General features: G+C 31.8%; 1 protein-coding gene across 4 annotated transcripts in view; it reads left to right on the top strand.

The window, feature by feature from the left end:
* The window catches only part of LOC111058659 (geranylgeranyl transferase type-1 subunit beta), a 118,391-nt gene that overhangs the window by 70,569 nt on the left and 32,957 nt on the right, over positions 1-14,865 (top strand). Inside the window, exons 1-2 of one of the 4 annotated variants that reach the window (XM_039435601.1) lie at positions 10,955-11,290; positions 12,327-12,448. The exons of 2 other annotated variants lie outside the window; for them this stretch is intronic. In XM_039435601.1, coding sequence (XP_039291535.1) covers positions 11,178-11,290; positions 12,327-12,448 — 235 coding nt within the window. In that variant the 5' untranslated portion in view covers positions 10,955-11,177. Of the gene's footprint in view, positions 1-10,954; positions 11,291-12,326; positions 12,449-14,865 lie in introns of those variants that run through there. One more of the 4 variants, XM_039435600.1, reaches the window with a different exon arrangement.

Genomic DNA, 14,865 nt, shown 5'->3' with positions numbered 1-14,865 from the left:
CCCATTATTTCTGTATAAATATTATTATAATCTAAAAAAAGCATGATAAATCAAGAGTATACAAAACTCATATAAAAACTAAATGTATTAAAATCGCATGTTATGATTTATTTATGAAATCAATTTAAGATAAACACTCCATATATTTGTATAAAAACTCTTTTTTATTTAATTTTTTCTATTATAAAGTCGAGGAAGCCCTGATTCCCAAGGCAACCAATTGTATTGAGTTTATTAAATTGAAGACCAATCAGAGAGTAGCTTACAGAATTATTCGTGGAAGAGACAAATTTTTCTGAAAACCTCCTTCTTCTGGCTTAAGATCTTGACCTGAGAGGATGCACATGGAGTTTAGGGTTCTTTCTCCCCCTTTTTAAAATTTTAAAACTATTAAGCCAAACCCTTTTTAAATGTGAAGTATTTGTATTAAATGTTAAATTATCTGTGAACTCAGTGCTGTCAAAGAGTTCGTAATTTGTAATATTCCCATAAATATATCTTTAATTCGGAAAGGAACTTAAGAATCTGGACCACGCGTTAGCCCAGCAGTGACGAAAAGGAGCCTACCCAATTATTATTGGAAATAATTATTCAATCCACGAGACCGTCAAGAACTTCAGTTCAGTGAGTGATAAGTCAAACAGCTCGTTTTAGGTTTTCTACGTACAGTGGGGGAATTAATAGAAAAGCGCTATTCAAATTAACTTGAATTAAATAAAAGTCACAACGTGTTGAATGCTATCACATATTTTAAGAACATTTTATAAATTTATTAATATATGTAGGAAGATTACTTCCATGCACAGCCCGAATTCATATAAATCCCTGAGATCCCATGTTTGAATAATAACTTATTAATTATAATTTTGTTAATTGAACAAAGTATACCATATCAAACCTATAGACCGAACAGGTTTTTGTTGCAGAATTTTGTATTGACTGGAAATCCAAGTATCAGTATTAAATATAATATATTATGAATTTGAAACTCATTATTGTGAATATTAGCAAAGCCTGTGATAATTATTCAGATTTTAGAAAACATTTGATTAAGTAAATTATAGATATATCGAATATTTTATGCACATATTTTTTATGGGAATATATTGTGTTTTATGTCAGCATACAACTCATAGAATTTTTTATTATATCCTAACTCATCTCGTGATATACAGTTTGAGCTGTTTTAATACCAACAAATATTTAGCAGCACTTAAATTATTGAATCAAGTAATATTAATCTTATTCAGAGCACTCAATATTTATCATCCTTTGATGATATTCATTTTATCTGCCAGAAAAACTATATTAAAAAATTATATTAATAAGGTTCCAGTTATATCATATAAGGATCCAGAGAGCTTCAAGAACTGGCGTTGTAAGTTCTAAGGAATTTTGGAAGGGTATATTGGTGAATACTTGTATTCACGACGAGCGTTTTAAGAATCAACTAGAAACAACTATAGTTGGTCCTTATCATTCTCTAGTGGTACATGGTTACTGATAATCAGTCATCAAATATTCTTTTAATTTTCTCACTGGTATTCTCCAAGAACTTCATAGAAGCAGCGGTAAGAATTATCAATCACCGGTCATTGAACCTTATGGTGATTATTTGTATTTGTAAAATTCATGTATCTACCACTGAGCTAGAGCTGAGGTTTGAACCCAGTAATTTTGCGAGCCGGACGGCCTTAATTTTTGTGAATTAATTCGCAAAAGAGGGAATTTAGAGACTGCTCTTATAAATATCAAAACATCGTATCATCTGTGAAGGATTTACAATTCACACTTCACATATATATATATATATATATATATATATATATATATATATATATATTATATATTATATATATATAATATATATATATATATTATATATTATATATATTCTATATATATATTATTATATATATATAATACATAAATAACTAATATTATCTATGTTACAGATAACTCAACTATTTAGTTGTGGACAATTTTTATAATCTGAAATTAATCAACTAATAAATCAACATTATTCCAGTTGCAGACAATATTAACATCATATACATTTCTTTAATCTCCAACTTCTTTTATTCATAACTATACTATCAGTTATTATTTTAGTTATATTTATCTGAATTTTCAGTTTTATCAGGTACAATAATATTGTATTGTATGCATTTTTTGTGCATTTTTGTGTTGCTCTACAGTGTCAAGTCTTTTGTTTTCCTTAAGGTATGAGATTGGAACCGATTGTGAGCATTAACATTCTGCATAGGCATAACAAGCCATAAAATTGAATCCACTTTTCATTAAAAACATCATTAGCAACCTAATGTCATTGTCACCAACAAACTCATCTTATTTAGAATCATTTTCCATCTCATCATCGTCTGTGAGACAATTCATCATCTAAATTGCCTACTGCATATTCCATTTTTCCGTCAGTTGACCGATGTCTTATGATTATTATTGGAAAAGTGTAATATATTTCTATATTGTAAATATATATGGAGACGATATAAAGGTACCTCCTTGATAAGTCGGTGTCCCTGCAAACAGTGTCTTGTCTCTAGCACTTTCAATGGAGAAAATAATAGATGACATGGCTAAATCTTTACAATATACTTTACTTACTGTACTGGCCCTTCTCATTGGATTGAAAATTGTATTCATGGGTGAGGTCTACTGTTCGCAGAACTACTAGTATAGAGAAAAGATAAGAATGTGCTACTCACATAATGCTAAATATGCGAGTATGGACACCACTTGATTTTGTGTTTGGTCGTCTGCTCTGTCCTCTAAACAGTTTTATTGAACTTGTTTGAATCTTACCGACTTCCAGCACCTGGTCGCAATCAATTTCTTATTGATTTGAAGCATTTGGTGCCAATCAAGTTAACCAAAGCATCTTCTTCTCAAAAATTACAAGAAGTGTAATCAAATGTTGATGAACAAATATTCCAAATTGACTTCCGAGATTCTGAATATTTCCATAAAATTATCTCCTCACCACAATAGAATTTGGAAGATATTCTGAGGGTGGGCGAGGGCACGCTTGTTACACTGAAAGTTTTATTATTTTCTGAAAGTTTACCATCATTTCCATTCGTGGTTTTCCAAGTGAATGAGATTGAGTGCCCTCGCCCCCCCCCCAATATCTCCCAAATTTATTTTGATGTTATTTCCAACTAAAAATTAGTCAATGTTATGGAAGTATTAATCACAACAATTTCATCTCACTTCTCAGACGTACAATTCTTTTGCATGGTGCCCTTTTCAGAGAATCTCTGTACATGGTTTCCAGTATTTCTTCGCATTCTTGTATGAGAAGTGCTGTGCTACCAATTTCTCCTAAATCGGTTGGATAGCAAATTTTCACCTATTAACCTAAGGAAGGTTATCGGCTCCAACATAATAGATTCTTGGTAAACTATGAATGGATCTATCGCCTATGGATGAGAGATCCAGTTTTCAGAGCAAATGAACTTATAATCTTCAGAAGAATTTTGGCAATATACTACACAAATACACAAAGAACAATATCTTACACGTTTAAGCATCTAAAGTAACTACAAGCTAAATACTTATCCAGTTTATATAGTTGAAAACAATGGCTATAGGCTTGTATACACAATAAACAAATTATAGACAAAATAGAACACTATAAACTGTTTAAAACTCAATAAAAACATTAATAAATTCACTTAAACAGAAAAATATTCAAAGAGCACCAAATTACAACACACATAGCCAGCCATATTTTTCAGAGAGAAGGAGAAAGCCTAGCTACAAGGAACAGAGCAAAGCTTTGTAGAACCTCAAACCAGTGTCGACATTACGGACACGTCACCAAAAATTATAAATTACAAGTTTAGAATTCACATTCTATATTTGTTCTCAATAAAACTCTATTTTGAAACTATTATTTTGAATTTTTATATATCATCTCTATTTAAATAAACCAATATCTGTTAATTCTGTCAACCAGCCTCGGTGACACCATGGAATATGCAACACAATCATTCACGATAAATTCTCAGTCAAAAAGTTGTCCGTATATTGATGACTCTGATATTTACTATAAAGTTTTATAGATCTCGAATTGAAGATTCGATTCCAATCGAGAAAAAATGTAATATTACAAATACCCCCCTCTTGACACAAAAAATTTTACTGTTTGAAAATTTAAAGAAAAAAAAATTACATTGACCCAAATGAAAATTTTTTGAATTGTAAATTCGAGAACAGTAACAATTTTTTCTATAAAAACATTACATTTTTTCCCATAATATTGAAAATTATTATAAAAATTCATCAATAGCATTTGTTATATGTTTCCAAACAATATTTCAAAGTATAGAATATCAAAATACTTTTGATTTAGCTTTATAATTTAAAGGAAAATATCTCAACAGAAAGTTTAATATATAAAGAATAGTTTTTTGAAATTGCACATAAATTTAATAGATAGAAAAATTCAATTTTTTATTGCATAAAAGAAATTTAGTATGTTGAATAAAAAATATTATTATTATTTTTTTTTTTAAATGAATTGATGAATTGTTACATTCAATTTTCACATAAAATTTCAATAAATCAAAAATGTTCATTTCTTTCACTATTGACGTGGTTGATTTTATCGATGCAAATTTTGGAAAACAGTCCGTTAAGGCACTCAGTATGATTTTCAGTTAGTGTGACTCCAGTGTGATGACGTTAGTGTTGGGCTGATCCGAATACTCGTAGTGTTGGGCTGATCTGGATGCACGTAGTGTTGGGCTGATACTTGTAGTCACTGATGCATATCAAACTCGATACAGGTGACATCTCAGTTAGCATTGCCTCATGCTTGTAGTAGATGGCTGCATACCAAACTCGATACAGGTGACATCTCAATTAGCATTGCCTCATGCTTGTAGTAGACGGCTGCATACCAAACTCGATACAGAGTCACGTGAATTTTGTATCATATTTGTAATTATACAATGTACATTTCAGGCTTGAAATGACAATGTAATTTGTTTTTTGGAAAAGAGATAGACGCTGCATACAGGATTTACTTAGGTGAGGATTAATTTAGGTAAGGTTTGGTTTTTTTTTATATTTTCAGTGTTCAAGGTTTAGAGTTCTGCATACAGAATAATTCAGGAGAGGATTTTTGAATCAATTCTTTCATGATACTGTGACTGTTATTCTGATTCAAAGTTGCAAACGTGAACATGGATGGCAATTACCTCCAGGTAATGTAGTAGTGTTGAAGTTTGAGATACAAGGTCAGCAATAAGCATTGGCGTTGTCATTGGCGTATGCTTTGGTGTCGGCATTGGCATCGGCGTTGATATTGGCATTGGCATCAGCATTGGCACAGGCATTGGCATCGGCGTAGATATTGGCATTGGCATCAGCATTGGCGCAGGCATTGGCATCGGCGCAGGCATCGGCGTAGATATTGGTGTAGATATTGGCGTTGATATTGGCGTTGACATTGACATCAGAGCAGATATTGGTGTAGTTATTGGTGTAGATATTAGTGTAGTTATTAGTGTAGGCATCAGCATAGATATTGGTGTTGACATTGACATCAGAGCAGATATTGGCATAGTTATTGGTGTAGATATTAGTGTAGTTATTAGTGTAGGCATCAGAGTAGATATTGGTGAAGATATTGGCGTAGTTATTAGTGTAGGCATCAGCGTAGATATTGGTGTAGATATTGACATCAGAGCAGATATTGGCGTAGTTATTGGTGTAGACATCAGCATAGATAGTGGCGTAGTTATTGGTGTTGTTATTCAATTGATGAGTCACACTAGTTCGAAAATCACCCAAATGTTCTTAACACTCTTCATGGCATTCACTTGTTGCTGATTTCGAGGTTCACGTGATAATTATTTCAATGTTAATGTCTGTGCTGTACCTGTTATCTTAAAATGCTTATAGACTAAAAAGAAAATTTTGATTAGGCTATCAATACAATCTAATACACATGAAACTATTTCTAAGTATATATCAATATAAAATGAAATTTGTTAACATCTTATTATACAGTCAGCAATACATAAATTGTGAAATATGGAGATATCAATTACAAAATTTCACTAGAAAAAAAAATTTCATTTCCATTTATTCATTGTTCAATATTTTATAAAAAGCAATTATTCAATATTATTAATCATCGTTTGTTGGATACTATAGTTTATTTCGACTTTTCAATGTTCTAAACACAAACTACATTTCATGACAAAACTTTACTATCCAATTTCTCCTAAATCGGTTGGATAGCAAATTTTCACCTATTAACCTAAGGAAGGTTATCGGCTCCACGTAATAGATTCTTGGTAAACTATGAATGGATCTATCGCCTATGAAGAGAGATCCAGTTTTCAGAGCAAATGAACTATAATCTTCAGAAGAATTTTGGCAATATACTACACAAATACACAAAGAACAATATCTTACACCTTTAAGCATCTAAAGTAACTACAAGCTAAATACTTATCCAGTTTATATAGTTGAAAAACAATGGCTATAGGCTTGTATACACAATAACAAATTATAGACAAAATAGAACACTATAAACTGTTCAAATTACAACACACATAGCCAGCCATATTTTTTCAGAGAGAAGGAGAAAGCCTAGCTACAAGGAACAGAGCAAAGCTTTGTAGAACCTCAAACCAGTGTCAACGTTACGGACAGGTCACCAAAAAATTATAAATTACAAGTTTAGAATTCACATTTATATTTGTTCTCAATAAAACTTTATTTTGAAACTATTATTTTAAATTTTTATATATCATCTCTATTAATAAACCATTATCTGTTAATTCTGTCAACCCAGCCTCGGTGACACCATGGAATATGCAACACAATCATTTACAATAAATTCTCAGTCAAAAGTTGTCCGTATATTGATGACTCTGATATTTACTATAAAGTTTTATAGATCTCGAATTGAAGATTCGATTCCAATCGAGAAAAAATGTAATATTACAGAAGTGAGTTCTTGTATATCCAACAAACGATGGTTAAGATTATCAAATGATTTGTTTTTTATAGATTATTTGAATAGAACTAAAATTTATAAATTTGTCCACATAAATAATTTTAAAATCCTGAATGAGACATGAAACAATTTTGAAATGTTATACTAAATGATAATCATAATGTGAAATACCAAGTTTTCAAATTAATTAAAATTTTATTTATGCATGGGACTTGTGACAGTTGATAGAGCTTATTGATGACTATTTCAGGTATGAATTTGATCAAAATCGTTGGAGCCGTTTTGAGAAAATCGCGAAAAACCCTGTTTTTGACAACATTTTTGCCATTTTAGCCACCATCTTGAATCTCAATTGATTGAAATTGTTCGTGTCGGATCCTTATATTGTAAGGACCTTACGTTCCAAATTTCAAGTCATTCCGTTAATTGGGAGATGAGATATCGTGTACACAGACGCACATACACACACCACACACACACACACACACACATACAGACCAATACCCAAAAACCACTTTTTTGGACTTGGGGGACCTTGAAATGTAGCCTATAGAAATTTAGAAATTGGGGTACCTTATTTTTTTCGGAAAGCAATACTTTCCTCACCTATGGTAATGGGCAAGGAAAAGTGAAAAGGGAGACTCACCAAAACATGAAATATGTTTCCAACTCTGACAAAGATCTTTTTGAGTGTTATATTAATGCTATGATTTACCAAGTTGGTCAAATAAGATCTGATAATGTTTAAAACATGCACTGGCTCACACTGGACTGGAGAAAATCACCCATATAGGTGATTTTGTTTTGTCGATGGGATTACAACCCGTGTTATGTCCTCAATGGATTTGAACCCGGGCATCTGAATCATGAAGCAAGCATCTAGTCCAATCGACTAAGGCCACTTCATATCATGTTTAAAATTCAACATACTTCTGTGCAACTGAGCATAAATATGTGTTATTCAATCAGGAACATAGGTGTAGTTTGTACTGTTATCTTGACTTACCTTACTTCAAAATGATTGAACATGTTTCGATTCTGCATGGTACAGTATACATTTAAAACATTGTAATATGAAATAAAAAAAACCCACAATTATTGCAGATTCACAATGAAAAGTATTTGGCTACTATGAATTGATTCATCGAAGATGACATTCCCATCAGAAGTTGTCAAATTTGGTTTAAAAGCTTTACTAAACAAGATTCTACAAAATAATGAGTGAATCAGCTCCCCTATGAAAAATGAGAGGCTATTCAATGTTCATTTCAAATGAATAATTCATTATAAGCAAACAAGGCTTGGCCGAGCTATAATATGTTAATTACATTTGAATTATACTTCTTTAGCTCGGCCTTGGTTTAGGCATAATTATTGCAAAGACAGACAGACAAATGCCAAAGGCTTCACTTGAAACAAAGCTTTCACTTCTCAGTCGATTACTGTTTATTCAGCCCATAATTATGTTATCATTCGTTTTCTATAATGATAGAGCTAGATACTGAAGCTCCCTGTAATGTCAGACTAAATTCATGCACATTGAATAACCTGATTTTCTGAATAGATATTGGTAAACGTATGTCAAAAATGATTGATAAACAGAGAATGGGAATTCAGTAGAAATAATATAGCTATCATGATATAGTATCAATACTGTGACACTGACTTAATATTTCTTAATGGGCTAAATAGTAAATATAGTAGTAGATAAGTTTTGCAATACAATATTTATCCAATACATCAATATATTCCTGTATATTAAACAACAAATAACAATTGTTATGGACATTCAATTTTGACAGACCATTCTAGATAAAAGTATCTTAGTGTTCTTTCTACTATACTTTATTAGTGTTCCTTACTGAACTTTTTCTCGGGAATGGAATTGTGATCATTATTTTTTATCTGTTCGACAAGTGCCTACAATAAGATTAAGATGTTTCACCTTAAGATAACTAGTAGTTCTGCGAACAGTGGACCTCGCTCATGAATACAACTTTCAATCTGATGAAAAGGGCCAGTACAGTAATTACAGTATATTGTGAAGATTTAGCCATGATTGTCATCTATTATTTTCTCCATTGAAAGTGCTAGAGACACTGTTTCCAGGGACACCGGACTTATCAAGGAGTACCTTTATCAAATACATACCCTTTTAAATGAAAAAGACTAAGAAATTGTCAAAAAACCACAGATTTATTGATACTCAGAAAGACCGGTTTCGGTCATTATCAGAGATTGACAATGGTGTAATTACCGAAACCGGTATTCCTAAGTATCTATAATCTGTGGTTTTTTGACAATTTCTTGGTCTTTTAATTTAATGTTAATAATTACCACAATATCAACTTCTCAGCTACACAAACAAGAAAAAATACCTATACCTTTACATTCACATCTTTCTCTACAACTGCAGTATTGGACTCTAATACAATAAAGATTTTTTAAAAATAATTTATCCAATTGATTGGTTAAATCAAATTAATAATAATAATAATATAATAATAATATAATAATAATATATAATAATAATAATAATAATATTAATAATAATAATAATAATAATAATAAGATGATTCATTTGATTATTCTATCTCATCATACATTAATAATTTATTTTATAATGATAATTAAATTAAATTAGGCACCTACAATTAAAAAAAAAAATCTGTGAAAAGTCATTCCTGAGTCTTCTCTGAACTTCTGTTTGTATATCCAAATGCACAACAGGTTACCATTTTGATCAAAACTTATATTTTTCCATTAAAAGTCAATTAAATGAACACATTAGCACATATACGACCTCGACAGTGGTTCAATGCTCTTGTTTGCAGATGATACATCATTGATGTCATCTGGCCGTGACCTTCAGCAGGTGTTGGAGATGTCAGCTGAACATCTGCAGTCTTCAACTTCATGGTTCCTGGCAAACCGATTCCAGTTGAATGCAAACAAGACCCAGCATGTTATCTGCAGCTTGTCAAGAACCTTCCTGGTGATCAAGACCCTGTCAAGCTGTTGGGTTTTGTTCTGGACAATAAACTCAACTGGGCCAGCCATATTCAGCATGTGACCACAAGACAGTCCAGAATTTGTTTTCTGCTGCTGAAGCTGAGGGGTCATGTGACTGAGGCCTATTTAGTCATGGTGTATCACGCGCTCTTCCACTGTCACGTTTCCTATGGCCTACTCATGTGGAGTCATTCAGCAAAGTTGTGGACATACTGAAGCTGCAAAAACGGGCTGCCCGAATCATAACCGCTAGCGATTATCGCGCACACTGCAAGCCCCTTTTTGTTAGACTTGGTATTCTGCCACTTCGTACTTCTCTGTCTAATGTATGTCAAGAAGAACCGGCAGTACATGTTGACTCGGACTGATGTGCATGAACTGACATCGAGAGCTGATTGATATTCCGCCTTCAGAGATCACAGGTGTGCTTCAGGAGTTCGGCATTGCGATACTTCAATAGGCTACCTACAGGAGTAAAACAGTTGGATTCAAGAGCGTTCGAGAGAGTTGTATCCAAGCACTTGAAAAGCAAGGTGTACTACAGTGTTACCGTAGTGAATATATGAGTGATGATTGTCGAAATGCTGTCTTGCTAAACATGCCTCATGTATGTTTTTGTTTTTTGTGTATTGTATTTTATGTTTTTGACGTCATCGATCCCATATTATGGGTAAAGGATGCAGATTTAGGTATAAAGGTATATTTTAATGTTATAACTGCAGTGCAAGTGCAATGTTTTGGTCAACCAAGATGGCCGAAAAGATGCACGGGCCTGAATGTGCGGAGACAGCCATTATAACGTAGACCTCACTATATACGAGTACTTTTTCAAAACGTTTTGAAACGGTCAAGCCTCACAACGTAGAATGAATTGATATTGTCTGGTCACATTTTGATAAATAGTTGCGCTGAGAAAGATTCTCATAGTTGAATGATACATGAGGCACTGGCAAAATCGCCAAAATGGCGTTGTGCATTGTGATTGGCAAATGACGAATGTCGTTATTATTCTAAAGTTTTAACCTTATTCTATTTGAATTATGGATTATTTATAGTTGAAATTGTTATAAATTCTTTACTTAACTTCAATATGATGAAAACCTTCATCATTTTTGAAAAGTTTTTATGATTAACGTAATGTGCTAGTTTTAAATTTACTAGTGATAAAATGTCTCCAGACAATTCCAACAATAAAAAAATAGCCAGGACAAGACACATAAAGTATTTTACATATTTTTTGGACATTCTTCCAGCTCGAATGTCCATGTATGACTCTATAAGGTGATTTTCAAATCTTATTCTTGAATAAATATTATCTTCACTTTCAAGTAGGCTAAGCTATACTATGTTCTATTTAAGACAACTCACTTTTTCGTAGATTATTACAATATTATACCGTACAGTATCCTTTACATTTCAAATAATTTTGATATGCGTTCCATATTACAAAAATTATTGGTATATTATTTTACATGCCACGAGCCAATGATATGATTGTGGTTTGGTGACTACCGGTAGCTGGAATTTTTTGAACAAATTTGATAAGGTTCTTGGGGCAAGACAACTTTAATTATTTTTTGTTCTTTTCCAGTGTCTTCATCATCACTTTTCTCTTTCATCAGTCAAATTTAGAGCATATTAATCATCAAATAATAAATTGTGGTTCAACAAATGCAAATGACACCTACTTCATCTTGTCATTTAAAGGCTTTTTCAACTTCCTCATCATCAAAACCATTTCTTCATTTTTTAAAAAGTCTATTTTGTCACAATCTTGTCTATATTCTTATTTTTATATTCCTATATAATATATATTCTTATATTATTAAATATGTAAGTTTTATGTGTCATCTTCATTCAAAGTACCAACCCAAGGTCAACACATTCATCACCTTGTAAGATAACTTCTTGTTTGAGAAAACATGAACTCTGAAATGAGCCAATTATTCTCACAAATCTTCATGAATTTTAGAAGGCCATAACCTATTAAATTGCAGCCATTTATAGTAGCTACTTGAGGAAAATAAAAGTATAATCATAACCTACATAAGTGTTTGGAAATACGCATAGTTTTTTGGGCACATTAATGTGCCGAAACAGATGATCCAATTCAACAAGTAAAAAACGTAATAAAATTACATTGTAATAAGTTACGTAATGGTGTTTTTCTTTGTAACCACATTTTTAAATTGGAAGTAGTGTTATATTGCTGGGCCTTGTACTCCTATTCAAAATAATCTAATAATTTTTGTCTGATTGACTAACTTTCAGTTACCTTTTGATGCATACGGTAACTAACATAACTCTATTTTTTCAGAGTATCCATAGCCTTCTTTGCAATATCTGGCCTTGATGTTTTAGATGCAATAAATACACTAGAAGAATCTAAAAGAAAGAATATCTGTGATTGGCTTTATAGTTTACAAGTCCTACCAAATGGTGAGTTCTCAATCAACTCAAGTGATCATACAATATAATCAATTTATAAATTCAACCCATCTAAATTCAAAATTTATAGTTTTCATGTTTATTTTAAACTATTTTTTTTATAAACATTGTATTATACGTGAAATTCCAACCTTATTTTGGACTTGAAAATAGCACAAGGACTATTATTTACCTAACAATGTTATTATATTAGTGTCATTTGCATTGTACATAGCCTACATTTCTTAAAGATCTTTGAACAATGGAAACTTGCAATACAAATAGCAGCTATAAAAAATCTGGTGTGTTACACTCACACAACTTTCCTTGCTCATTGAAACTTATTCTTAAACGATATTAATTTAAGGGATTAACATAATGACGATTGGCGGCTACAGATTAAAAAATAAGATCATACTATTGTATATAGGAGAGGGTGGGCCACAATGAGACGAAAATTACTTTTTCAGTTTTCATAATTGTTTGATTCGACAGAATGCATATTTCTATAGTCAGATAGTAACTTTATCATTTTCTGCACCTTTTGCTCTTATTGTGATAATCTTATGAAATTTTTAATGTCAATAAAATATATGTTTCTATTTACCCTTGCAAGTGTCTCATTGTGGCCCAACACTGGGCCACATTGAGACACATTATGGACCACATTGGCACATGTTTAAAAATAAAAAATAATGATTATTTTCAAGTTTATTGAGCCTCAGGTAGATATAAAATACTTATTATGATATTGGGCTTATATAGTTTAATGATAATAAAATGAAAAACACATGGTTTTTTCCATGAAACTACCATATGTCATTTCAAGGACCATGGTTTCTAAAAGGAAAAGACAAAAACAAGAATCTACAATAAATTACAGTACAACAGTCAATTATGCAACAAATTTCACATATTATGAAAACTTATTAATTACAATGAAGATTGAATGCAACATTAGAATATTGATAATATAGTATTGTAATATAACTACATAAATCAGCGGTGTTTCAACAATGAATGAATGATAATTTCAATGAATAAATATACACCCCACTATATATTATATGTGTTGGGGTATAAGTAATTAGTTGCTTTTTGCGTGTAATAATTACTATTTACAAACTTCATTCACTGATATGGGATTAAAGTTTTTTATAATAAAATTAGTAAAAATGTATAATACAAACAAACAAAATTATGGAATTAGTAAATAAATATTAATGTTCTATTAAGGATAATAATAAGAAAGGTTATCTTAGAAAAATGAAAAACAGTAAAGAGTGGAATGAAGAATGAATAGTTTCAATATTACAGTCTAACTAAATTTTCACAATTTTCCACTCCAATATCAACCAACCAGGAAAATGAACTTTTCTTGAACCTGTGTCTATTGAATTCTTCCCTAATGTAACTTGGTATTGAATTATAAATTTTTGGTCCCAAATATGTGTAGTTTCTTTGCCCAAATGTAGTGTTCATCCTTGGTACTATTGAATACGTGTTTCTCTGCCTTGTTTGATGGTTATGATCTGCCAGTCTTATGTGTTCGTTGTTTCTCCTCATTCGCGTGATGATAGCCTGGATGTAGAGTTGTCTTACACTCAGTACTTTACTGTCCTTGAAAAGAATGTTCGTGGGGAATTGATTCTCCTTGAAGCCTATTATTTTTAGTATTCGTTTTTGAAGTTTATAGAGAGGTTCAACATGTGTAAAATTCGTAGCTCCCCAGATAATTATGACGTATCTTGAAATTGATTGCACTAAAGAAAAATAAACAGTTTTTAATGTCTCATAGTTGAGGATTTTACGGAGTTGATAGAATTTGTAGAGAAGCTTCCTGATCCGGGTAATTGATAGATTAATGTGCTTGTCCCATTTGAATTTGTTGTCCACTATTGTTCCTAAATATTTTATTTCATTGACTTGTTGAATTGAAGGGCAATCACACGGGTTGTTGGTGCTTCCACAGTGATGCAGGATTATTGAAGAATCCGGTGGTCTCGTCCGTTCTGTCAGAGAAAAGGCTAAAAATTTCGTTTTTGTTGCATTTACTGTAAGCAAATTTTCTCTTAACCATTTATCGACTTTGATCAATTCTTCCTGTGCCAGATTAAAAACTTCCTCCCAGGTGTTTCCTTCAAATAGTATACACGTATCATCAGCAAAAGCTATTACTCTTCCTCTTATCTTAATTGAACATAGCTCATTTGCATATGCCAAATACAGAATTTGCCCAAGAACTGTTCCTTGGGGAATTCCAAACTTCATCGTTTCCTCTGAACTGAGATGTTCTTCAACTTTGACTTTTTGACGCCGGTCACAGAGGTATGATCTAAACCATGCTAGAGGAACTCCTCTAATTCCCATGGCTTCTAATTTCTTCAGCAGCAAACTGTGATTAACAGTGTCAAAAGCTTTTGCTAGGT

This window comes from Nilaparvata lugens, chromosome 9 (genome assembly GCF_014356525.2).
Source record: "Nilaparvata lugens isolate BPH chromosome 9, ASM1435652v1, whole genome shotgun sequence".
Classification (NCBI taxonomy): domain Eukaryota; kingdom Metazoa; phylum Arthropoda; class Insecta; order Hemiptera; family Delphacidae; genus Nilaparvata; species Nilaparvata lugens.
Note: the sequence above shows the minus strand (reverse complement) of the source record. Positions and strands in the feature narration are given on the sequence as shown.